We start from the raw sequence: 25,619 nt of genomic DNA, 5'->3' as shown, positions 1-25,619 counted from the left end.
CTCCTGCCCTCCCCTCCACCACCTTGAGGAATGTATTAAGTTCTTGAAGACTACCTTTCTTGATAAAAGTCTAGAAAACTTAACTGAAAAGAAATATCAGGGCTTTTAAACAAATGTAAAATATTTAGATACAAAGCAAGTATTTTTCAATATTCAACTTACAGGTTAATAACCTTTTTTTATTTCTACTCTTCAAATGATACCTATACAATTCCAAAGATTTGGAGGCTGAAAATAGTTTAAGAACTCCAGAGATCTTTTCTATACATAGAAGCAATACCTCTTTAATCCTGTTACTGGTCCCCTAGTCTCTCATTATGCTTCAATTTCCTCAGCTTAATCACTGGCAAGAACGACAATGGAATCATTCACTCTAACTATAAATATAAACACATATGTAGTGCTTTTATTGTTTTAAAGCAATTCCACATAAATTACCTAGTATTAATTGAACAGATCTACAGGCCAGGTAGAAAAGATGTTAGGGATAAGAAATTTGTAGTTTAGTAATAACTTGCCTAGTTTACAATTCAGCTGCAGCAGCAGCAGCAGCAGCAATGGTATAGCTGACACCTCCAGATAAATCATACCAAACTCTTTTCTTTCAAAATCCTCATTTGAGATTTTACTCACAACTTCACATTGTATGGAATTCTGGGATGCTTTGAAGGCAAGTTAAACAAATTTCTGCCAAAGGTGGCAAAAAGTCCCTCGTTTTAGTAGTCAAATTTCTTAAGCAGTCACTTTCTACAGGCTTTGAAGACTAAATCTTCTACAGACTGGTTTGTCTGTAGTCACTGCAACATCATTTAAAGATCACTTCTATGTTGAATATAAATTGTACAAAGGTTTTATTTTAGTTTGAATTCTTACATCACGAAGGTGAAAACACTGACTTCAACAATTCTTCTCAAGAGAATGGCTCTGCCTTTTACAATCAAACAGCTGCTTAGAACTCAGAAATGAATCTGACAATCCAGTATAGACGTTTCTCATTAAGTTCCTCAGAATTGATTTATACATGCCAGTAAATGGGTCTTCTAAAAATCACTGTTCAGTCCCTACAATTAACTCAGTTAAAACCCCAGATATTTAATATCACATCAGGAATCACTCGTCCATCAGAATAACTACCCCTCATTTCAACTATTCTCGCGCTAAAACTAACAAGCATGATAATTACATATTTCAGCTATTGTAGCGTCTGGGTCCTCTAAAACTTATACTCAAACAAGGCGCTGTAGTTCAGCATTTCCGAGTTATTTTCTGTCTGGCGTGAATCGGAGCCAAGGTGCCTGTGTGTGGAGCACCCGGCGGCCCCGGGCGCCCATGGCTACCGCCGCAGCAACGCGTCGCGGCCCGCGGGGCAGGCCCGAGCCTGAGGGAAAGGGCAGAGGTGGCCGCCCGCGCGCCTCAGGGACCCTCAGGGGCGGCGCCGGGACGTTCGCTTCCCCGAGTTGAAGGAAACGGCTTCGGGGCTGGGCTGGGAAGGCTGGCGGAGAGCAAGCCAACTGCTCGTCCCCGCTTCTTCGCAGTGTTTAGGGCAGAACTCCCGGCGACCCCGCCGCGTCAGTTCCCTCTTCATCCTACTTTCCTTTTTGTAACATGGTGTCTCGCGGACTTCGTTTTTTCCGTGCCCAGTCAGGGTAATTTAAGAGGCCTCCACAGATGTGACAGTCGCCAAAGATGAAGCCCACAAACGGCCTGCCACCCCTCACGCGTTTCCCACGTTTTCCCCGGCTGGGCCGCCCCCGGGGGCCTGGCGCGCGGGCCCCGGGGAAAGCGAGCTCACTCTGGCGGTCTCGCCCCGCCCCCAGGCGCGCGCCCCACCCGAATAAGGCGCGGGGAGCACGCCGCCCCGCCCACTCTGCCGCCACACGGCGCGCGCCGCGCAGACGAAAGGGTTGCAGTAGGCTTTCTCAGTTTATTTCTCCTCCCCCGCCAAGAGAATGTTTCCACAAAGACAAAAGACAGGCCCCAGTAAAAGTCAACAATCATAAAAGATTAACTATTACTAAAAGTAATTTCACCACAAGAGCTCACGAGTTTACCCTGCCTCCAGAAGCTCAGCTCCGCCCCCACAGAGCCGGCCCCTCAAAGCCGCCCCCGGGAGCCCGCGCTTACGCTTTCCGGGCGGCGCGCGACGCGCTGGCTGCGCCCCGCCAGCCACGCCCCCGGGCCCCCTCCCTCTGGAGAGCCAGCGCGCACGAACTGGGGCGTGCGGCGTCAGGGACGCGCGGGCACCTCTTCCTTCCCACCTTTCTACACTGTTGCTACTTTTCGGTGTGAGATATTCCAGCTTCTCTTTCCCTTCCGTGAGTCCCTCTTTCCCTCTTAGAGACCTCGTTCGCCCCGCGGGCGGCCAGCCCCGCCGCAGCTCTCGCGCCAGAGCGAGCAGTGCGCGTGCGCGCACGCGTGCGCGTGGCCGTCAGGTCCCCGCGCTCCCTCCCCCTCTCGCTGCTCTATAACTTGGCTGGCTCGGAGGAGGCGCCGCCGGAGTAGGAGGGCGGGGAGCTCGGAGGAGGGAGCTCGAGAGTTGTGGAGACTAGTGACTGGGAGAAGTCGCAGCCTGCTCTGGTCGGTTCCTTCCCGCTCCCCGTCTCTCTTCACACACCTACTCTGCCTCCCGCCCCAACCCGCGCCCTCGCTCCTTCTCTCGCCCGGGGGCCCCTGCCGGTCGCTCTCCAGGTTTCGGCGCGGCGGGGGCGCCCCGGGGGTGCCCTCGCCCTCCGGGTGCGGACGGGCGGCGGGCGGGATGTGGCGCCTGGTGCCCCCGAAGCTGGGCCGCCTGTCCCGCTCGCTGAAGCTGGCGGCGCTGGGCAGCCTGTTGGTGCTGATGGTGATGCACTCGCCGTCGCTGCTCGCCTCCTGGCAGCGGAACGAGCTGGCCGACCGGCGTTTCCTGCAGCTCAATAAGTGCCCGGCGTGCTTCGGCACGAGCTGGTGCCGTCGCTTTCTCAACGGGCAGGTGGTGTTCGAGGCGTGGGGCCGCTTGCGCCTGCTGGACTTCCTCAACGTGAAGAACGTCTACTTCGCACAGTACGGCGAGCCCCGGGAGGGCGGCCGCCGCCGAGTGGTGCTCAAGCGCCTCGGCTCGCAGCGCGAGCTGGCGCAGCTCGACCAGAGCATCTGCAAGCGGGCCACCGGCCGGCCCCGCTGCGACCTGCTCCAGGCCATGCCCCGCACCGAGTTCGCGCGCCTCAACGGCGACGTGCGGCTGCTCACGCCCGAGGCGGTGGAGGGCTGGTCCGACCTGGTGCACTGCCCCTCTCAGCGCCTGCTCGACCGCCTGGTGCGCCGCTACGCTGAGACCAAGGACTCTGGCAGCTTCCTACTCCGCAACCTCAAGGACTCGGAGCGCATGCAGCTGCTGCTGACCCTGGCCTTCAACCCCGAGCCGCTGGTGCTACAGGTAGGCGTGGAGCCCGGGCTGGGGGCGTCCTGCCGGGAGGGCCGGGAGGGGAACGGGAGTTGGGAGAAGCGGCCCCGCCCTCGCGCGTTTCCCAGTCTGGACCCGGCCCGGCGAGACCAGGCGGCGGGCATGGGAAGGGGGCGACGCTGGGGGACCCCTGGGCGCTGTGCGGGGTGGCGGTGGGCGTCGCGACTGGTGGAGAGTCTGCTCTTGTCACCTAGACGCGGGCGCAATCTCGGATCTGACTGCGGATCCCTCAACGCCAGAGGGAGCGCGTCTTGTACACTCCCAAAATGTCTCTCCCGCGAGTTCCTTCGGCTCTCCTCCCTCCCTTTCTGCTTTGATCCGCCAGGGCTTGCAATTCCACAACTCAGTCTGTTCAGGAGCCCTTGGACCTTCCTTAGTTCTTCTCAAGTGTTTCTACACCGCATTTGCTCTCCCTTTTAGTACCTGTGTGGCTGGTTTAACTTCGGCCTCAAAGTCTTTCTTTGTTTTATTCCTGAGCTCTTTCACCTGGCAGATCATTGAGGCAGCTAATTTGGGGACGAACTCGGGAGGATGAGGTCAGAGAATGGGGACCGTGGGCCAGGGTGAGATTAATCCTTGAGCCGTGCTTTGAATGGGATTAGGAAGAGGAAAAACTAAGGCATCGTTGGACATGGGGCTGCGAAGGTTTAAGGCCAATACATTTTCATCCTGATCCTGTGACCTGCCCTATTCCTTTGGTAATTTGGCTGCAGGAAGGAGATGAAATGTTAGGGCCAGGAGAAATAGAGAAAGGAGAGTCTCACCTTTCTCCTAATTGACTTATAGGCTCTCTCATGACTTTATTTTGAAAGCAAATGTGCCTTTTAAGGGAGTAGGTTGGGGTCTTTTATACTGGTGACAGCAAAAAAGAAAACAACCCCCCCCAACTGTGTTTTCCTTGGGAATAGTGACTGAGTTTATACACATTCCCACCACTCCCCTTTAGTGCGGTGTCCTTGGGTAGTGATTGCAGCTGGGGATTGTGATCTCTCCTGATAACGCAGGGAAAGTTACCTTGCCCCTTTTCCATACCTGTTGTGCTGTACTTCAAATGCAAGGGGGAAAAATGATTTACAATTAATCACAAGTAATTTTGGTATATTTCACTCCGTGTCTGTGCTGCTAAGAGTGTCACTAATGGCCGGGAGGTTTGTAGAGGGTTATATTGTTTAAATCTAAAGTACATGAATAGGAATGTGCAGTATTTGTTACATTACAGCTTTCTTTTCTCAAGTTCTCCACTGCCTAGCTTAGCTAAGAGAAACCAGTTTTGTTTGATTAGTGCAGCTAAATAATTTTAACACAAAATAAATATTTTGCCTCAAACAAAACTTTAGTGTTGATCTTAGTAAATTTTAAGGCATTATAGGTTGTATGTAATGGGTCACTTAAAGTACAGACTGTGTATTAAATGCTGCTCTTTTTAACAGTGAATGGTATATAAAACTGGATAAACTTCCCTGGGAGAAATTACTTTATTTGGTACTTTCAAAACTCTAAAGTGTAAGTCCATATTTATGGTATATATGTTTGATTTGAAACTTTTTTTTTTTCACTTATAATGCCTTTCTCTTTGAGAAATAGATGTTTATGTTAATACAGTTGATCTCTGGGGAATGCTTTAGCAGTATAGTTTGCTGAGTTAGTCTGTCAAATTCTCTGGGACTCAAAAACTTAGTAGGGAGTTATCTTAGTAATACACATTTTCTGCATCTATAATTGTGTATGCATATTGAACGGTTTTTATCAAGTAATTCTGAGTATTGTTATGAGTATGTGTTAGAAACAACGAATATTAGAACCAGTATTTTAAGAGTGTTATATATCCAGTTCTATAAACATTTGGCATTTAAATATGAGAAACTTTGGCATTTGATGTACACTAAAGTAAATCTGCCTTATTTGGGAAGCTTTTATATTTTTTGAAGTTTGACATTGTCTTGGCTTTTTCAGTTTATTACTGAGATAGTCAAGCATGCTTGTATCTTATTTTATGATTAACTCTTTCCCTAAGCTTAGTCTTTCTTCCTGTTTTCATCTGTAGTGATAAACAGCTTTAAACAAAATCACAGTTATTTTTGTAATTTAAACTTAGTGACACAATTGCTCTGAGTGGGTGGCTAGATGGGTTATAGGATAAGAATTTTTCTTTGTGAGGATATATATGTATCAACATTGTTCACTGTGACACTTGAAAATTGAATTTTTAATTTAGTCAACCCAGTTTTGTAACTGCTTACATGCTGTATGAAATATAAATTTGAGGTCTTTAGCACTAGTCATTCATATTGGTATGTTTAGTTTTTACCTGATGAACAGCAAGTAGAATAAGTAGACTTATTTTTAAATGAAAGGTCTTCATAGAGCTGCTACTGTCCTTGTAGAACAACTTCATCTTTGGTAAAAAACTAGTGAGTGAAGTATGAACAATATAATTAAGGTTCGATGACAGTGTAAAATCAGTAAAGTAAAAAGAATCTCAGAATTCTGGATCCAATACAAAGATTGTTATATAAGAAGTCAAATCATGATGTTTATTATTTATTACTTTCTGTCAGCTAGACAAACATACATAATTTTAGTATTTATACAAGTTTCTGTGAAACTGTTAATAGCTGTTTATGGTAGTAATGGGGTATTAATTGATAATGGTAGGCAAACTCACTCAAATTGTGCTCTCTGTGTATATTTTGGGGTTTATATATCTTTAAAAAATATTATTAAGGGTACAAGTGTGTGTTTTACAGCTTAAAAGAGGAATTCACTTTTTTTTTCCAGGAGAGGGAGCTACTTACTGAATTTTTGGACAGCTGGTGACAAACTGGATTTTTCTTATATTTCCCCCAAATTAACTATTTGGGGAAAAAAAATCTTTTGAACTGAATTCATCAAACTATTCTTAACAAAGGTTCCAATGTAGTAAACATGCTTCCAAAATAAACATTTAAAAAAAATCTCTTTTTATAAGGTACTAAAGAACTGAAAATTATATATTAATTTAACCCATTAAACTTGCCTCTTGCTGATTTTAAGAAACAATAAAAACCTGAAGTTTCTTTTAAGCCTTGAAAAGAAACATGAATGGTATTAAATATAAGATACATTATGGACATACTTTATGTAAGGCTATACAGACAGATCTGAAATACAGATTTCCTGATATGAAATGATACGGAAGTACAACTCTCTTCCCATGGTTGGATATAGTTTTACTAGCTTACAGTAGCTTATCTAGCTCTAAGGGAAGTTGTTTTTTAGAATTATCTTCTAAAAAATTTTATAAACATCAAGCAACAAGATAATACTAGAACCTTTTTTTCTAGTCTGATACTTTCTCTTTTCATTGTTACCTCATCAGTAAGTATATTTTAATTACAGGTATGCCATAATCTTATGGGAAAAATGCAGAGAGGGACTTTGTAACATTGTGTATAGCATTCTTGGAATAGTCAAAAATTGAGGTGTTGAAGTATTTGGCACGATAACAAGAGGTTTTCTGTTATTGGTAAAATTTCTACCAGCATTTGTACTTACCTATTCTTGAATTTATTGAAATTGTGTGTGAGAGAGAAAAATGTGCCTGGATTTCCTGAAGTCCAAACTGTATTCTAACTTTATGACCTGGAAATAGTGAACATGATTTTGTTTACAGGGATAAGAAAACTCTTATTTGTTTAGGCATGAGAAGGTGAGAATTTGTTTTATTATATTTGTGGAACTTTGTCTTAAACTTTCTGAATGATAGTTTTAATAGGATTTCCTTAATTTTTATAGTATGTAACTATCATTGTTTAAGCTGTAAATTTTAAGCTTTCATTTCAGTTCTTATAAATGACATAATACTTGGAAAACATTTTACGTAGTGCCTGATGCATAGTATGCACTCAGTAAATGTTAGATATTAAATAAGGTTAAAAGTAATTAGTGCATTTGAATAGCAGTTTTGAAGCTTGTTTGGAATATGGATCACCTTAAAAATAGTTATGATTCTGAATATCAACCATATCTTTAGTTGCACTGATTTAATCCATTCCTACATTACAAGATGTATTTTTGCAATACACTTTGAATGTTTTTGTTTTTGTCCTTAAAAATAATTTCTATGGGAGAAGAATGTATTTTTTAAGGTGCACTGTCTAAGATGCAGCTTTTGATGTGAATAAAAGATTATGGTCTTTACCTTGGACCAGTTGATAAACATGGGACTCCCTTCACTTAACTGTAAAATGAGACTATTGGATTAGATCTTTTCCTTTTCAGCCCTGACATCCTGTGACACTCAAAGTCTTGAGAAATTATTGTTTGTTCTACTTCTGAGCTTAACTTTGACTGGTAGGTTTAAACTCTTCTAGAAGAACTTGGGGGTTTGGGTACTTTGATCTCTGCTGGAAAATATGGATTGGAGACCAGGATAGATAGCCCTGATTTAAGCTTATCTTCCTATCCCCAATTTTCACACGTGTGAAATTAGATTAAAACAAAACAGAAATTTAAGACTGCCTTTAAAGGAAAAAAATATGGAGCTAAAGGTAGCTAAGGATCTTGTGGGGCAATAGCACCTAGAAGGGATGTTCCAGACTTTGTCTCAGGGGTTTATTTTTCAACAGTTTAGGGAGCCACCTACTTCTCTCGCGCTGGCTGCTGCTGTAGTAACTGCACTCTCAGAGTTAGGCTTCAGAGATGATTCTGACTAGATAGTTCTGAATAGAGAACTTTCTATCTAATAAATTCATAAGCTTAAATCTAGAGTGATTTTTTTTTCTTTTTTTTTTTTTCTTTTATCATCAGAGGTTTCATTGACACTTTTAACACTTGATCGTCTTGCGTGATAAAACAAACCAAAATAATAAAATCTGTTTAACTCGGGTCCAAAAAAGGAGACTTTTATTTTGGAAAGATATAGAAACAGACAATAACTCTTAGGAAAGCACCACTTCCAGATCAGTGGAGCAAAATCATTTGACACCCTGGCCTATTTTCTGGATATAGCCATATCTTTTGACCATTATTAGTTCTGAGGTCCTTTCTGTACTTTTGTCTAATCTTTGAACTCTTTTCCCTCAAATATCTCTTGCATGGATCAGCACATTTTCCTCATCCATGTTGGCTGGGAATAGAAAGCTTACTTTTTGGGAATCTGCTTTCTGGAGATAGGTGGTCACTTTCTCAGGGGATAATCAGACTTTTTTTAGTCTGATTTTCTGGCTTATTGTCTCTGGCCAATTTCCTATATTGCTGTTATTGCTGCTGACTCTTCACAAAATGCTGACATATTTTTTTTCTTTTCTTTTCACTCATTATGCATATATTAAACTAATATGACCTTTGAATATAAGCCCTGCATTTTTTCTGTATATACAATGGACTTTAGTAAATAATTGTAAAATGTCTTAAGATTGTAAATTATTGATGTAAGATGAGGATAGTTATTCATCATTCATCCCGGTCATAGACCCTGAAAGGTTTTAAATTATGTAATCAAGTTTTTTATCCATTTTTTTATGTCTTTTTAATAGATTCTTGGTACAAAATTTTCTGTGAAATACCTGGAAGCTCTTTGGACTTCCAGCTCTGGATTTAGAGTTAGAAGAACTGAATTTTGTTTGTTCACTTGGTAAATAGTCTGTTATAAGGCATTTGGACTGAAAAGGTCTTTCTAGGCAGCAAGTAGCTTAGCTATGTAGGAGGTAGGTATATAAACAACTAATTATAATCAATATAGCATAGAAAGCCTTACAAAAACATATTGTGCACCCTGTCAGATGACTCATTATGGAGGGACATCTGCATGTGTCTTCTTAGGAGTGGATACCTGGGAAGATTTCACAGTGGATTAGAGGTTTGTGGATAAATGAGATTTTGCCCATAGATTGGGGGAGGCAAGAGGTGTGGTGAGGGCAGTACTGAGATAACATTCAGTACTACCACAAAGCTGTTGGGTGGCAATGAACAAGTCACTTAATGTTTCAGAGCCTGAGTTTTTAATCAGTAAAATGGGAATGTTACTACTTATCCAATAGGATTGTTTTAAATTATCAAAGGAAAAAGGATTATTCAGATCATATAACAAAATGTCTTTAAAGTTTTTTACAGTGTATCATTACTTTGCAAATCAGCTTATTCCATTTTTAGACAGCCATAGTAGCTGAAAAGTTCTGTAGTACACTGTGTTGACATCTGTCGTCGAAATATATAAATTTTACTCTCCTTATGGCAAATGTTCAAATGTCGCCTCCTTTACACACACACACACACACACACACACACACACACACACACGTCATAAATACCTATGTTAGCTGGTGCTTCAGGCTACAGCTTTTTTGGAATAGTAGTTAAAAGGGAGATTAGAGATTTGTTCCATATGATGAATAGAGCGAATATTGTAAGAAACCTGGTTTATATAAAGATTCAGTAATACAAAACAGTTTACTTTTTATCTGTAAATCATTATTAAGTTTAATAATTCTACTTAGTACATTGATGAATGATAATTTGAAAAATAGAGGTTAAGTCTGAGTTATTTATAGGCATTCTTAGACTCTGAGACAGAACCTTAAAAGATTTACTGTCTGAGGTAGGTATGATGTTTCAGGGTCTTCTTCATACTTTGCCTTAGTGCTCATTTGGAGTTTTAACTGAAATGAAGAGATCTGACAAGAATTATTCAGCATTGTTCAGTAGTGCCAGGAACTGACCTGTATATGCCCTTAGGGTAGAGTAAAGACAGGCCGGGCACAGTTTGCACAGTCTTTGCTTTCTGGGGCATTAGGTTTGGGCAGCAAATAAAGAGCAAGGTAATTTTAGATTTTACATACTTTAAAAAGAACAAAGCAGATTCCTGTGATGGAGAATTGGATTGAGGATAGAATACTTTAAATTGGGTGGTCAGGAAGAGTGACATTTTATCTGAGGTGTGAATGATGAGAAAAAGCCAGTGGTGTGAAGTTCTGATGGCAGAGTATTTTAAGCAAGAGATATGGCAAATTCAGAGGCCCCAAAGCAAGATCAAGCAGCAGAGTAGGGAAGCATAGTAGAACAAAAGATCATAGAGGTAGGCAAGGCCCATGTCCTGTATAGCCTTGTAAACATGCTTAATGAGTTTAGGATTTTGTTTTCAGTGCAGTGGGAAACAATAGACATGTTTTTAGCAGGGCCTGATTGGTGGAGATTGCGTTATAAGAGGGTAAGAGAGGAATCAGGCTTTTGCACCAGATTGTGGGAGAAAGCTTGGTGGTTTGTATTAAGGTGGTTGATGATGGGTTATGGTGTGAGGGAAAGAGAGAAATAAAGGATATCTTCAGGGTTTTGGTCTCAGCAACTACTGAGTGACAATTCCTTATTATGATGAGGAAGCCCAGAGAAGGAATGGCTTTGGGGTAGGGAAAAGTCAAGAATTTCATTTTGACTATGTTATATTTAAGGCAACAACAGGAAAGGAAATCTAAAACCAGGCACCAGATATTTAATGCAGAGAGATACTATGCTCCTAGCAGATATTTTGCTATACTTCTGAAGGGCTGTGTTAATTTATGTTTTAAGGGAATGGGAAAAGTTAGTACTGTTCTGTTGGCAGACTGTTAAAAAGAAATCAGATCTTGACCAAAGAAAGTAAGATAGCATTCTTAGGTTATTGGGTCCAAAAGAATTTGTTTGTATCTTTTTCCCCCCTTTATTTGTCATTTTGTTTTACTGGAAGTAAATATTTGAGTGTCATGTTTCTAAGTATATATTTGAACTTAGAAACGTAGATCACAGTTGCTGATTCTCACAAGATAAGAAAAGGTCAGTTGAGACTAGTAAATTTATGCATATTTAAAATTTGTGGCCAAGTGATTTTTTTTTTAAGGTGGCAGAGATTATTTCTTAAGCTGTTTATTTTAAAAGATGGTTTATTTCTATGAAACTTGGTAGATTTTTTTGTCATTGATGTGTCCTGACGTTAGTTTCCAATTTTAGATACAGTTGTTGGGCATAATATTCAGTAAAATAACACAACTTTGCTATTTTCAAGGCATTGCTTAATATTGTTGGAATTCTAGGTGGGTGGAAATGGCATTCAGAAAATTATGTAATGAAATAAATGGAACATATCCTGTAACTTGAAAATATGAGGTTAAGATTCTGTAGTATTTGCAATGGATTTGGCCACTATTTGGCGGTATAAATTAAGCCAAGGTCTTAGGGAAATTTTAGCAAAAATTAGATAACCATTAAATCATCCCAGTAATTTTACTATATTCCCCCTCCAGACAGTTCACAAAACTGTGAACACATTAGTCTGTCACCAGTACAGTTGACTAGTCTCCATGAACAGCTGTTATAACATGCGTTACTACAGGGGGATTTTGTTCAAATTTGGGCTTTTAAAATAATTTTGAAACTGAAATTAAACCTTTAAGCATTTTCTTTGTTTTTGATAACATTTTCTTTCTAAAAGTGTTCTCAAGTTTAAATTTGTGTGTGTGCACACAGAATTGCCAGTTCTGTAGAAAACCTATAACTGGATTTTAGATTGTATGTTTTGATTATTAATGGATTTTTTTTCAAGTCATAGTCTTTTTACTAGGAATTTTCTTATTTAAAAAGAAAAAATAGTCTCGTAACACATTTCTTCTTTCGGCCAACTGCAAAGTTGTGTTCCTTTTAATGGAGTGTTGTGAGATAATAAATGGCTATAAAATATTTTTTAGTATGGAAGCATTTGTGATCTTTTAAACATGATATGTAAACCCTACTTTTGGTTTTGTAAAGAGAAAAATAAAAAGATAATAGAACACAAGTGCATTAGAGTTGACCTTATTCTATCAGTTTTACTTATATGTCGCATGTCATCAGGGACTGTGTTCTGACGTAATAGAATAAAATTACCTAATTAATCTGGTAAGACAATGACTGTTGATTAAAGGATATTGTGATAATTGTGAAAGCTTGTTTTTCAGAGTGATGCTATATACCACAGAATATTTGTTAACTCCGGTATATAAGATGTTTCTGAAAGTTAAGGTTTTGACACATGCTATAGTATGTATAGCATGTTGAAGAGCTTGTATTTTATTTGTAAGTCCCAACATGATCTGATCCCAAGTCCCTCTCCAGACTGTTACCTCAAGCCATTTCCTCCTCGTTTATTTCACTGCAGCTGCCTTGGCCTTTATTTCAGTTCTGAGAAGACAGTTTCTGGCTCTAACATGTGCTGGGAACATTCTTACTGCCTCATCTCCAGTCTATGTAATATTATACTCCTCCTTGAGATCTCACCCTAAGTAGCACTTCCTTATGGAGGCCGCCCTTCACCACACAATCTAAAATAGGTCTCTACTTTTCTTTCTCAGTATACTCTATACTTTTCTGTAGTTATAACAAATTTCATAATTTATAATGTATATGTGTTTAATAACCATCTTCCCAACTCAGGCTGAAAAGCTTTCCTGAGGATAGAGACTATTTTATTTACAACTGTTTACATAGCATTTCATGGGGGAGTTAGGCTAGATCTAGGACTTTTTAATTCAAAATTTGTATTCTTTTTATTCTACAGTAACTGTCTCACTGCCTTTTACTCCAGCTACTTGTAGTAGTCAATGAAATGTGGGTTGACCTACAATCCCTTATCTGCAAATCCAAATTTAAAAACCTGTAGAAAAATAGGTTTTGTCAAATCAAAAACAAACATGTGAAAACACATAAGCTAATTTATCTGGTTTAACCCATGTGGGATGAATAAGCTTATGTTATTTTTGCAGCATAATACGTTTCTCTTGTGACATGCTGCCCCAGACTCTCCTGGGGTCATTGCATAATATGAGTATGAAATACATGCACTATTACCTTTCCAAAATTTAAAACCTTCTGAAACAGAAGGTTATTGGATTGAGAGGTTGTGTTAGCCTGACTTTGCCTCTTACTACCTGTGTGACTTGAGATAAGTTATTTAAGTTATGCTGATAAGATTTCATACTAGAATTACAACTCGGGTACCCTCTAACTCTTAACCATGTTTCACTTGATCTTAAAATTTCTATTTTTAATTTTTACATTTATAATACTCAATAGACTTTTTCTTTGGGTGGTCACTAACAACATAAAAATAAAAAAACGGTAGTGTAATAGGGAATATATTGTTTTGGAACTACTTTGTGCCTCCATATAACTTTAAACTAATACTTTGTTTTAAAAACTTTGCATATTACACTTTATGTCATACATTCAAGCCTGATGAAAAGTCTGAACAATTTTATTGGAGTGCCTCCAATCCAAGTAGAATTTAAATTATTTCCAATTTAAAGACTCTTTCCTTCAAAAGAAAGGTGTTTGTACACATTTTTTTTTTTTGATTCTTTAAAATACACCCATTTTATTTCAGTTTACTTTAAACTGTGTGCCTGCTGTGTGGAATTTGAATAACTGATTTTAGGATTTTGCTTAAATTTTTAAAAATGTGTACCTTAGTGATAAACGTCTTATCTGAGCTACTGTGTTATGCACTGTGGGAATTTGGTAGTCAGAAAGTAAGAAGTTGTATTTTTTACTGCTTGATATGTTTAATAAGTCCAAGCAGTAATGTCTTTTAATTTTATCTCTCAAACTCTGCTTGAACATGGTAATTTGGTTCTAAGTCAGAACTGTTTTAAATACAAATTGTAAGTATTTTGCCTTTCTTTGAACTACAGTGTGTTCAATACAACTCCGTTCTCATTAATAAAATCTGACTATTTTGATTGTACAGTGAAAAATTCTTGTATGAGTAAGTGATGTGCACTCATTTATTTAAGTTCTTCCAAAAGATTAGGTAGCAAACTATATGAAAGAATTGTAGTGCTCTTCTTAAAATGAGGCATAACAGGATTTCAGTTAACATTGTCAGAAATCACTGTATGAATATAAAGTTGCTCAATGTGACATTTGTTCATATATTTTATCCTCTTCTATGAGGGACTTGGGTAATAAAGTGTATATTTGACTGTCGTTTGCCAGTTGGAAAGGCTCCAAAAACAAGGAGGCATTTGTACATGTGCAGATGTTGGCAGGGTTCCCTTTCCTCCTGTTGTCAAAGACCATTTTATTTTCACAAAGATATGTTTGTATCTGTTCTACAATATGGCATGTGAATAATATACCAATAGTGTATGGAGACTTCTTTTTTTTTTCTTTTTTTCTTTTTACTTTTTGTATGATAAAACTATATAATATCATGTATTTACTTATTTTCAGTGCTTTCATTTCTTTATGTCAGATTTTTATACATGAATACTTCTGGGAAACAGTTAAATCTTTTATAATCACTTTGCCTAACTAAATTTTCAAGATTGTGGAGGTATTTTAAGTTGGGAGGAAAAGTTGAAAGTAACATGAGATTGGCAGTTTTTGCACTTCACTTTGGACATCTGTCACTTCTCCCAATGCCCAGAAGAAATGGAAAAAAAATCTCAGGTATAAGATTGAAGTGTACTTTCCTCTAATTGCTAAAGTATCAGTAGATACTGTCTCTAAACAAAATCTGATCAATTCATTAACTGTATTTAAAGGTTCACACTATCATATCTAAATTTATAGTTTACATACTTAGCATTTTATCACAAAACTGCATATATTTAAATTTAAAAGAAAAAAATGTGTATGTACAATGAACAAGTACAGATATTGTGCCTTGATAGAGCTGAAAGGAAGCTCAAATGAAAACAGGTAATTATGGATGAAGTTTAGTTCTAAAAATCTCTTTTGTTTTAAAGTTGATAAAAGCTTTAATGTAAGGATATTAGAGTTTTTTCAATTTTATGAAAGCTCAGGGTATAATTAATATTACTTATTTTATTATGGGGTCCAAGAAGACAAGCCTTACGTAGCTCTTTTAATGTATGTAGATTGTTCAGTTTTTAGCAACAGAAGTAGACTACATTTATATTCTGTAGTGATTTTTGTTGTTGTTTTCCCTGCAGTTTGTGTAAACATCATCTTTGGATAGTATTTTCCCCCAATTTAAGGAGAGGTGCTAGGCTGACAAATGGCTCTTAAAACACACCTTTGGTCATGTGATCTTACAAGAAGTTGGTTGAAACATTTCATCCCATCCGTTTTTACTCGGGTGCTCATCTTGTAGGTAGGTTTTTTAGCATTGGAAAGTACCTTAGAATAAGCTTGCCATTTTACTTAGGTTGAAAATGACTTGTTCCTCCCAGTAGTTATAAAATCCATTAGAAAATCTTGCTGAGATTAGGAGAATAAATAGTTTAGAAGTTGGGTTTAAGGTGAATAGAAAATGTGGTGGCATTGGAAAGAAAAGCACGACTAACGTGGGACCAGAGGTACTTGGTACTTGGAGTGGAGGTTGCATTGATAGGTTATCAGATCGCTCTTTACCAACCTGTGGGTGTAGATTAGAAGATGCTTCCCAAGAATCCTTCTGAGTTCCACCCCTGCTTGCTTCTGGGCTAGATAAGGCCCCTATTAAAGACTCTTTCAGGACCTGCACCACTTTTTAATAACTAACACTTATTACACTTATAATTATTTGTTTGGTATCTGTCTTTTCTCAAATTTTTATTTTAGAGACTGTGTAGTTCACTGTTTTTTATTGCCAGCATAGCATAGTGCCTGGTGCCTGGTAAATACTTGGTGGCTAATAGGCCTGCAGTCCTATTCATTCAAAAGAAAGGATTGGTTCAAGAAATAGGCAGAAGACCTAAATAGACATTTCTCCAAGGAAGATATACAGATGGCCTGTAGGCACATGAAAAGATGCTCAACATTGCCAATTATTAGAGAAGTGAAAGTCAAAACTTACAATGAGGTATAACCTCACATCGGTCAGAATGGCCATCATTAAGAAGTCTACAAATAACAAACGCTGGAGAGGGTGTGAGAAAAGGATTGGTGGGAACGTAAATTGGTGAAGCCACTATGGAAAACAGTACGGAAGCTCCTTAAAAAACTAAAAGTAGAATTGCCATATGATTCAGCAATCCCACTCCTGGGCATATATCCGGAGAAAACTAATTTGAAAAGATACATGCCACCCCAGTGTTCATAGCAGCACTGCTTACAATAGCTAAGACATGAAAGCAAACTGAATGTTCATCAAGAGATGATTGGATGAAGAAGATGTGTGTATATATATAGTGGAATACTACTCAACCATAGAAAGAATGAAATCATGCCATTTGCAGCAACATGGATGGATCTAGAGATTATCATATTAAGTGAAATAAGTCAGAGAAAGACGAATATCCTATGATGTATGTGGCATCTAAAAAATGATACAAATGAACTTACTTATAAAACAGAAACAGACTCACAGATGGAGAAATCAATTTTATGGTTACCAAAGGGGAACGGGGATAAAGGAGAGGAATAAATTAAGAGTTTGGTAATAGGAGATACAAACAACTATATATAAAATGCATAAAAAACAAGGGCCTACTGTATAGCACAAGGAGCTATATTCCATATCCTGTGATAAACCATAATGGAAAAGAAAAAAAGAAAAGATTGGTTGAGTCTACTTATGCAAGTCAGAAAGATAAAGGAAATCATACATACTTTCAAATCTGGTAATAAAGAAGATGTCTTGTGTTTTGTTGATCAATTTGTTTCTGAGATTTTGATAAGCATACTTATTTTATTTTAGTTTTATAATGCAAAGTTACCAATTCAAAAATTTTTTTCAAGTCCATAGTAATTATAAAAGTTAAAGAAATCAAATTTATCTCTATTGAACTGCTGAATATAACAAGAAAATCCAAGCCCATGCCTAGTAGGAATCTCTACTGAGGATCTGGGGATAGACCTAGGATAACTTCATCGGAATCGTTTATAATATTAAGGTAATTCTTTTGTAGAGTTTTCCATCTGATGAAGGTTGGCCTTTTGCAAAGTATCTTGGAGCCTGTGGAAGAATGGTGGCTGTAAATTATGTTGGAGAAGAACTGTGGAGTTACTTTAATGCACCGTGGGAGAAACGAGTTGACCTCGCTTGGCAATTAATGGAAATAGCAGAGCAGCTTACAAACAATGACTTTGAATTTGCACTCTACCTCCTGGACGTCAGCTTTGACAATTTTGCAGTTGGTCCTAGAGACGGCAAGGTAATCATCGTGGATGCTGAAAATGTTTTGGTTGCTGACAAAAGGTTAATTAGACAAAGTAAGTATATAATTTTTAGATTTTTTTCTATGTCAAAATAATGTTTACATTAATGTGAAGCAAACCTTTCATTTCCTCCTTAGATGGCAACCCTGCATCTTTCTTTGTACTATTTGACCAGTATCAATAAATGGATGCTGATTTATTATACTCACTCTTGTACTCTTAGTCACAATTTCTCCATATTAAGTAAAATATCCTTCAGGTTCAAATGGACACAGATATACTCTGTGTGTGTGTGTGTGTGTGTATACACATCTTTTTCATACACTCTGCTATATTCCATGGTTTAGGAGTCTAATGCAGAATTAAGTTTTCATATAGTTACAGGCTATCAGAGAAACTATACCGCTTTTGTGGAGGCCATGTTTTTCTGTAGAGTCTCTTACAGTGATATTCTGTATTCCACTGTTCTGTGGGGTCCCTCCAGTGATTTTTCTTTTCCTTTTAACCATTTAGATGATTCCATCACTACACATCTCTAACTTTGATGTGACAGTATTACATCTCATTCAAAACTTTGCTTTCCACCTATTCACAGGAGAGGTGGGCAGAGTGTCTGAAATGTTTTGAAAATTAAATGTCATAGGAATTTCAAAGTGTCACGGACAAAGCCTGTAGTTCTATAATTAATGTACTTAGTAAAAGAAACTGAAGTGTTGTTCCATGGTGAGGATCTTGTATTTTTAATCCCCTCCCATCATAAAGGGGTCTTTTGATGAACACAAGACCAGAAGTTTGAGGCACCTAGGGAATGAATGCAGTGAGTGTAACAGCAGTGTATTAGGTTGACACTAACTTTTTGCATGATATTAGCTTAATCTTGTTAAATACTCTGTTTTCCCAATACCTTCTTCTGATTCCATACTTGCCAAACTTTCTGATTATTCCTTGACCTGCCATGTAGATCCTTCCCCAGGGAGCGGATGTCCTGCTCTGGAGTGCTTCACCCTCCACTTGTCTCCTCCTACATTTTTTAATGTTGCATCAGCTTACAACATGATTTTTTCAAATTCAGTGGTTTTTATTATATTCACAGAGTTGTGCAGCTTGCCTAAACTTAAAAAAAAATTATTCCAGTATTTGTAAAACTAATTTTTTAAAATTTTTTAATGTGGGCGTTCCTGGAATACATGTGAACAGTTTTATACCAACTAATTCCTGACCTTAGATGAATACAGCATATGGCTTTTTTTTCTTGCATTTCATGCGGTGAGCATTGCTCCAGTGCTACTTCAGCTCTGTCTAGTTCTTTTCAAATGTCTCATGTTGAGCTATCTAAACAGACACTTTGCGAAAGGCTGTTATCTATTTATTCACCCTCTTTTCTGAACTCTTTCTAGTAAATGACCTTTACAGGGAAATTGAGGTTTTATAGTGGCAATTTCCTCAGTGTCCTTTCCTTTATCATCTAAACTGGTAAAAACAATACACATTCATGTCTCTTTTCCAGACAGAGTAGATCCTTCTTTGAGAACTTGTTGCGTCAGTTTTCTTCTTCGACTTCCAGCCCCTCTTTCTTAAAATCTAGTTTTTCTTACCTTCCCGTAAACAAGTATGTATAAGATTCTTTCCTGCTCTCCCATTGTTTATAAAAGTATTGCTTGCTGCCTATCTCTACTTTCTAAGCCTGACTCAGAAGTCTGTATTACCATCAGCAGCCACCTAATTGGCAGACTCATGAACTGTAACAGCTTTCTGAAATTCTTTCCTCCTTTGGTTTCCTTCTACTCCATTTGGTTCCTTTTTTAAAACATAAATCTGATCTTATTGCTCCCTTGCTTAATGCCTTTGATGATTTCCCATTGTTTTTCGAGTAAAATTCGAACTCCTTGCCAGAGAATAATTTGCATGACTTGGCTCAATTCTCCATTTTTAACATCCCTCCACTGCCCTTAATGCTTCAGCTACAGTGGCCTTTTGATTTCTTGAATGACTCTTTCTACTTCTGGGCTTTCCCATACGCAGTTTTCTTTGCCTAACATGTCTCATCTCTCCTCATATACATAGCTAGCTACTTGTCCTTCAAGCCTTAGCTAAAAATGTTACCTCTGAGAGAAACTTGAAGGCTATATCTAATGGCAGAGAGGGTTTCTTTCATAAACCTTTCCACTGTTAGGAACTGCTGTTTCCTTCATAGCATTCCCCGCAATTTATGATAGATAATGTTTATTTACTTTCTTAATGTATATTTCACATACTTGATTGTAAGCCAGTGAGGACAGGAACTATGTATTATCTATTTACCATTAATATATCTTTGCTTGCCATAGAGTAGGCATTCAGATAGTTATTTGCTGAGTGAATGAAGGAGTTTCTTTCACTTAACTTCTCCTCTGCCAACCCCTTAAATTTTTTTTTTCCTTTGCTTTCAACATGCTTTTCAATATAATTCAGTTGTTCTCTTCGCTCCATCAAGCACTGATATGCTGATGCATTCTTAAGTACATGTACTGTTCTTCTGACTCAAGTCATAAGTTTCAGGTCTATTTCTAGTTGTATATATGACCTGCCTACCTGACTACATCACAGCTACTTATCTTTCAAGATCTAAATCAGTTGTTCTTCTCTTTGCAGCTTTCTGTAGCTCCAGGCAGAGGTAACTGCTTCCTCTGTACTCATGTAGCATCATGTCAGACTTGTGTGTGGCACTTCCTCTGTATCATGGAGAGTTTCACTCTACACTGAACCCTTTGGTAGAAGGGCCCTTATCTGATCCTTCTGCCTGGCATTGGTGGACTCCCAATAAATGTGTATAAATCAGTATATTTAAATGTTTAAAGTTATAATAAAATTTTAAAAACAAATACTACCATGTTAATTAGTGAAATGCTGTATTTTGGGAAGCAATGAAAACTCTTTTAAACAAATATTTTTCTTTTTCTGCTCTGTCCCCTTTTCGCAGATAAACCTGAAAATTGGGATGTATGGTATGAAAGCAAATTTGATGACTGTGATAAGGAGGCTTGCTTATCATTTTCAAAAGAAATTCTTTGTGCTCGTGCCACTGTGGACCACAATTATTATGCTGTTTGTCAGAACCTCTTATCTAGACATGCCACCTGGCGTGGCACTTCTGGAGGACTCCTCCATGACCCACCAAGTGAAATTGCCAAAGATGGCCGACTAGAGGCCTTGCTGGATGAGTGCGCCAACCCAAAGAAGCGCTATGGCAGATTCCAGGCTGCAAAAGAACTGCGTGAATATCTAGCACAATTAAGTAACAATGTGAGGTAGTCTATGGTGAACTTTTCTCTTCTCCATTTAAATAGCACTGGCTAAAACGAAACCACCAAAAACTATCTGGAAAAATGAAAGTTGGGAGTAATACATTCAGAAGGTGATAAACTTGCACTGATAGATCTTATGTTAACATCCATCAGCATAAGACATAATTTCAAAAATCACGTGATGCTTCTGCAAATAAGTTTGGTCTTTCACTTTGGAGACTTGAGCTATCGTTGACTGCTTTACCCCCGAATGCCTGAGTGGATTACTGAATATTGTTAAGCTATTGGAAATGAGTCTGATAGTTACATTGGCTTGTGTATCAAAGGGTACTTGGTACTTGACTTAGTTTTCATTACTATCATGATTTTGTGAATCTCTTATACTTACTTTGAATGTCAAGTTAGATTGGCCTGTTTTATAGGCCACTTATTCCTTCTGATGTGTAACGTTTGTTTGTTTTTTTTTTCATTTTTATGTTTTTTATTAAATTTTACACATTCAGGTTATGTAGGTTTTCATTTACATTTGGGCTAGTTCTCATTCAGTGCTATGCGGTACACATTTACTGTTAGGGCAGGATTCCCAGGTTTACTGTGTTTTTTTTTTGGAAAGCTGAATATTTTATTATGTAAATACATTTCTTTCTACTTTCTGTGGTTTCACCACTGCATGAGATCATTTAAGGTTATTTAACAGTTACATCCCTCTCTGCCAATAATTGTAAGTGTACACTAAACATGAACTTTGGCATATTGCAAAATGTCATTTTTGTCCTTTAAAAGGCTTTCAGAGTATATTAGCAATCTATACCTTGATGTTAATTTTAATTGAGGAAGAAAACCCAGTATTTTTTAAATGCTAACTAGTCCAAGATAGTAATGCATATGCCAAAGAAATATTAGACCTAGTCCTATGGTTAGATTTTAAAATTGGTCACCTACTTATTCTTATTATCCTATTTCCAGTACTTCAGCTCTGTCATTATTAAATTCACATCTCCCTAGTTATTTTATGTTGAAAAATTAAGCTATTGCTCCCAAGCATATGTAACTTAAAGATGTCCTACCTTTTATTGATTGGTAGTTTTGCAGAAACCAACATGGTAGTCACAGTTTGAGTTTAATCTGGCATCCTAACTTTTTATTTATTGGTGGACTAGTAATATTTACTGTAAAGCAGACGGTTTAGCCAGTCTGCGCAGCTTGGTCTTCATTACCCAATTATTAAACATCAAGACATCAAATTTAAGTATGTGGGTAAAAATTAACAAGCGTGTTAAAGTTCTGTGAGCTATTTTTAAAAGTTACAATATATAAATTGACTATCACTAACATAGGTGATATTTTCCTGTTTGAAACTATAACTTTTCTTTATGGCAAAGTTTGTTCTAGTGTGCAGTATTTAGTTCTAGACTGACTTTATTCTAATCAGACAGTGATTAAAATGTGCACAACCAAAGCCAAGTTTTTCTTTTTCATTCATTCAGCAACTATTTATTGAGCATCAGCTCTGTGCCAGGTATATCACTAGCTGCTACACACTGTCTGAACATGACATATGGTTAAGTTACTTTACAGTAATTGTCAAAGACTTTAATGTAGGTATTTCTTAAGTTGAAATAGCATTCATTACATTAGAATGATGCTTTTGTGTTATCTTATTGTTGTGATGGAAATTCTGCTCGTACCATCTATCACTGGGTTGCTACAAAAACAGCAGGAGAAAATCAATAGAGTTAATACCAGTTTAAAAACTGGAAGAAGGGTAAGATCTCTTCATTATAAAATAGATTTCATTATGTTAATTTTTATACATCAGTACATTACATATATCAACTAACCCTCAAAGAAACATTTAATTGCTGGAAATTTTACTAAGCTGACTTTACAACTTTGGAAAACTTTTGAGGGGAGTGGGTAAAATTGCTAGTCAAACATTCACCTCTTATTCAAAACCTTAAATAAAATACTCATTTTCAAAATGGAGTTCCTTTTATATTTGATAAGTATTCATTACAAAACTTAGAATGCCAGTCATAGAGGAGTTGTCCTTCTGTGGTTTAGCAAACATTTATCTTACTTTTTGGAAGAGTGATTGCAGAACAGGAAGTGAAAAACACTGCCAGCAGTGATCGCTACTTGAGGTAGTTTTTTGTAACTACCATTTCCCCCATGAGATTATGTGGAATTTCTTTTATCTTTGGAAAAACTGAGAAGATAGTAAAAGAATTAGGAATTTAACATTACAGGGAAAAATAGGTATGTGAAAAGCAATAAATATTTTGTTCACTTTGCTATCAAGATGTTCACTATCAGATATTTATTATACAGCAGCAATTTATATTTTTAATCATTTCCCATTAATAGACGCAGTAAAATATTTTTGAATCAGACATTTGGGGTTTGTATGTGCATTAAAATTGTCTTTTGTACTGTAAGTTACTGTTTAATTTGAATATTTTATCAGAACTGTCTCCCTGTGCCTTTATAATATAAAGTTGTTTCTACAACTTTTAATGAACTTAATAAAGAGTACTTTAAGAATCACACTTTTCAGACTGTCTCTTTTCAAATATACGGCTTATTCTTGAGTGGAAAATAAGGTTATACAGATACAAGTTTTTTTTTTTTCCCCTCTTGCATGTATTTTAATATAATTTTCAGAAACTGGTTGGGTGTGAACTGGACTTAAGGTATGTGTGTTTTCTTCTGTTTTTCTGTAGTAGTTGGTGATTTTTTAAACTTTTACTAAAATGGGATAAAAAAACTTCATTCTGCAATTTTTCAAATGTATACAAAAGAATAATATAATGAACAATAATAAACTGATTATACTAACTTCAAAAGTTAGCAACATGTGGCCAAACTTATTTCATCTATACCCAACCTACTTTCCCCCTCCTTATTTTGAGATATCATTTGATTCTGATGTACACATTAGGCATTTTATCCCCCTCAACAAAAATTTCACATCTAAAAAATTAGCAGTAGTACCTCAATATCGCTGAAGAGGGAAAGCTGTCAAAAACTCAAAGGTATTTTCTCAAAAGCTCAAGATTGAACTGCAGAGGCTCTAAACAACTAGTGATGTACATGAAATGATTTGATGATTCATAAGGATAGTAACTGAAATGGATTGAAATGTATTAAATATGTAACCTATGTATTCAAAATGATAAATGTGACCAAAAACAACAAAAACCAACTCAGTTACCTTTGGAATGATGTTGAGGGATTATTCTGAAGACTGGTAACTTGGAGAGAAAGGAGCATTAATCCTGCCTTACTCCAGGATAATCAAATTACTGAGGGGAAGAATTGGTAGAATTACTCCAGTTAATATATGCAGAAGGAGTGCTATTAGAATATCACTGTTTTTAAAGTTCTAATGAATTGGCAAGAGCTAGACAATGATCCTCAATGGCTGCCAAAGCTATTAATTGAAAAGCTGATGAACTTTGGATGGATGGATCAGGATGGTAGCACCTGATGGACTTATTGGTTAATCTTGATGTGTGTTCTAATATGACTCAATAAAAAGTACCCAGCACCACCTATGCAGTGTCTTGACAGGAGAAAAAAAATCCAGAGTCTCATCAAGCCCCTAGATCTGCCTACTAACTGGAAATACACAGCACAAAGAAACACGTTGCTGAACACCATGGGGATGCAATCAACAAAATCCAGAACACAGGCAATTCTGCAGGATAAATGGCTTGGTTTTGTTTAACAGATTACAAGGAAAAGGAAGGAGACCCTTTGCATTAAAAGAGACTTAAATAACACACAAAGTAAATACAAATGTTACCTTTGTATCCTGATTTGAACAAATCTACTTTAAAACCAAGTGGAAACAGATTTGAACAACCGAACAATAGGTGGATGTCTTGAATTACCTTATCAACTTAATTTTATGTTTGCTTTAACATGGAAAAACCATAAAAGTACTTATTCTACCTATAGTAAGTTAACTGTATGTCTAAATTTTGGATAAAATTTTGGTTCTTTTTCTTTTGAAAAGTTATTTGCCCATAGTCACAAAAATAGGTAGTGGTAGACGTGGGTCTCAACACTGATTTTCTGATTGACTTCAACATTCTAATATACCGTGTTGCAACTTTTAAGAACCATAAGAATAGAGTTGAAGGCAAGATCATTAAAATATAAGTGCATGAAACATTCACATGCATTTTCTCAAGTAAGTGGAGGGGAAGATTTGTAAGGGCAAGGAGAATTAGAGAAATCCCAAATAAGGTACAAGATAAAAAAAAAGAGGATGTCAGGGTTAGTAGAGAGACGGGGAGAAGAGGGCAGAAAGTGAGAGAAATAAAAGGGTAAGATCTTTCTCACTTCAACCTCAAAATGCTAGGCTTCTTGTAGATCTATGTAGTATTACTTAGATTACTCTTCCCAACATAAGTTTACTAATACATTCTGTCTCTAAGGATCTACCTCAAACTTTCGAGTTTTTTTTTTTTTTCCTTTCACCTTTCTTTATCCTACAGTTAAAATTGTATGTCATGCCTTATACCCTAAGTTCTAAGGATGTAGACTTGTAAGAAAGTCTGCCTTGTAAGGTGACAGACCATTAAAATAAGCTCAACAGTTACGCTGTCAGGCTTGGGATTTTGTTCATTTTAGCTTTCCTTTTCAATGTATATCTCAGGTGTTTAGGTGATTCAGAATATTGAAAGAGGTCACCTCTAGACTGTAAGATGAAGATAGGACAAGCAGAAGCAGTGCTCTGTCAATATTTCACTTTAATCCTGGGACAGAGCTAGTGGCCCTCCAATGACATTGAGTGGTTT

The 25,619-nt window shown here is 37.7% G+C and overlaps 2 protein-coding genes across 5 annotated transcripts in view; one reads left to right on the top strand and one right to left on the bottom strand.

Moving 5' to 3' along the window:
* The window catches only part of SLC9A9 (solute carrier family 9 member A9), a 607,055-nt gene extending 604,666 nt beyond the window's left edge, over positions 1–2,389 (bottom strand). Inside the window, exon 1 of one of the 3 annotated variants that reach the window (XM_032486920.1) lies at positions 2,259–2,389. The gene's annotated coding sequence lies outside the window, so the exon portion shown is untranslated. Of the gene's footprint in view, positions 1–1,183; positions 1,970–2,051; positions 2,154–2,258 lie in introns of those variants that run through there. The other 2 variants (XM_032486926.1, XM_032486909.1) reach the window with 2 other exon arrangements.
* Positions 2,091–23,360, top strand: DIPK2A (divergent protein kinase domain 2A). Of its 2 annotated transcripts, none has more exons than XM_032486939.1 (3): positions 2,091–3,412; positions 17,278–17,581; positions 20,487–23,360. In XM_032486939.1, exons 1-3 carry the CDS (start codon positions 2,756–2,758, stop codon positions 20,816–20,818), a joined length of 1,293 nt encoding a protein of 430 aa, XP_032342830.1. In that variant the 5' UTR covers positions 2,091–2,755; the 3' UTR covers positions 20,819–23,360. The 2 variants fall into 2 exon arrangements, with proteins under 2 accessions (XP_032342830.1, XP_032342837.1); XM_032486946.1 differs by lacking the exon at positions 2,091–3,412 and adding an exon at positions 15,340–15,539.
* The last annotated feature ends 2,259 nt before the right edge of the window (positions 23,361–25,619 follow it).

This window comes from Camelus ferus, chromosome 1 (genome assembly GCF_009834535.1).
Source record: "Camelus ferus isolate YT-003-E chromosome 1, BCGSAC_Cfer_1.0, whole genome shotgun sequence".
NCBI classification, from domain to species: domain Eukaryota; kingdom Metazoa; phylum Chordata; class Mammalia; order Artiodactyla; family Camelidae; genus Camelus; species Camelus ferus.
Note: the sequence above shows the minus strand (reverse complement) of the source record. Positions and strands in the feature narration are given on the sequence as shown.

Excerpts from the sequence above, each read along its gene's own strand:
- DIPK2A (XM_032486939.1), top strand. The coding sequence starts at position 2,756 with ATGTGGCGCCTGGTGCCCCCGAAGCTGGGCCGCCTGTCCCGCTCGCTG. Across the intron at positions 3,413-17,277 it reads CCGAGCCGCTGGTGCTACAG|AGTTTTCCATCTGATGAAGG; the intron begins GTAGGCGTGGAG and ends ATTCTTTTGTAG. Across the intron at positions 17,582-20,486 it reads CAAAAGGTTAATTAGACAAA|ATAAACCTGAAAATTGGGAT; the intron begins GTAAGTATATAA and ends CCCTTTTCGCAG.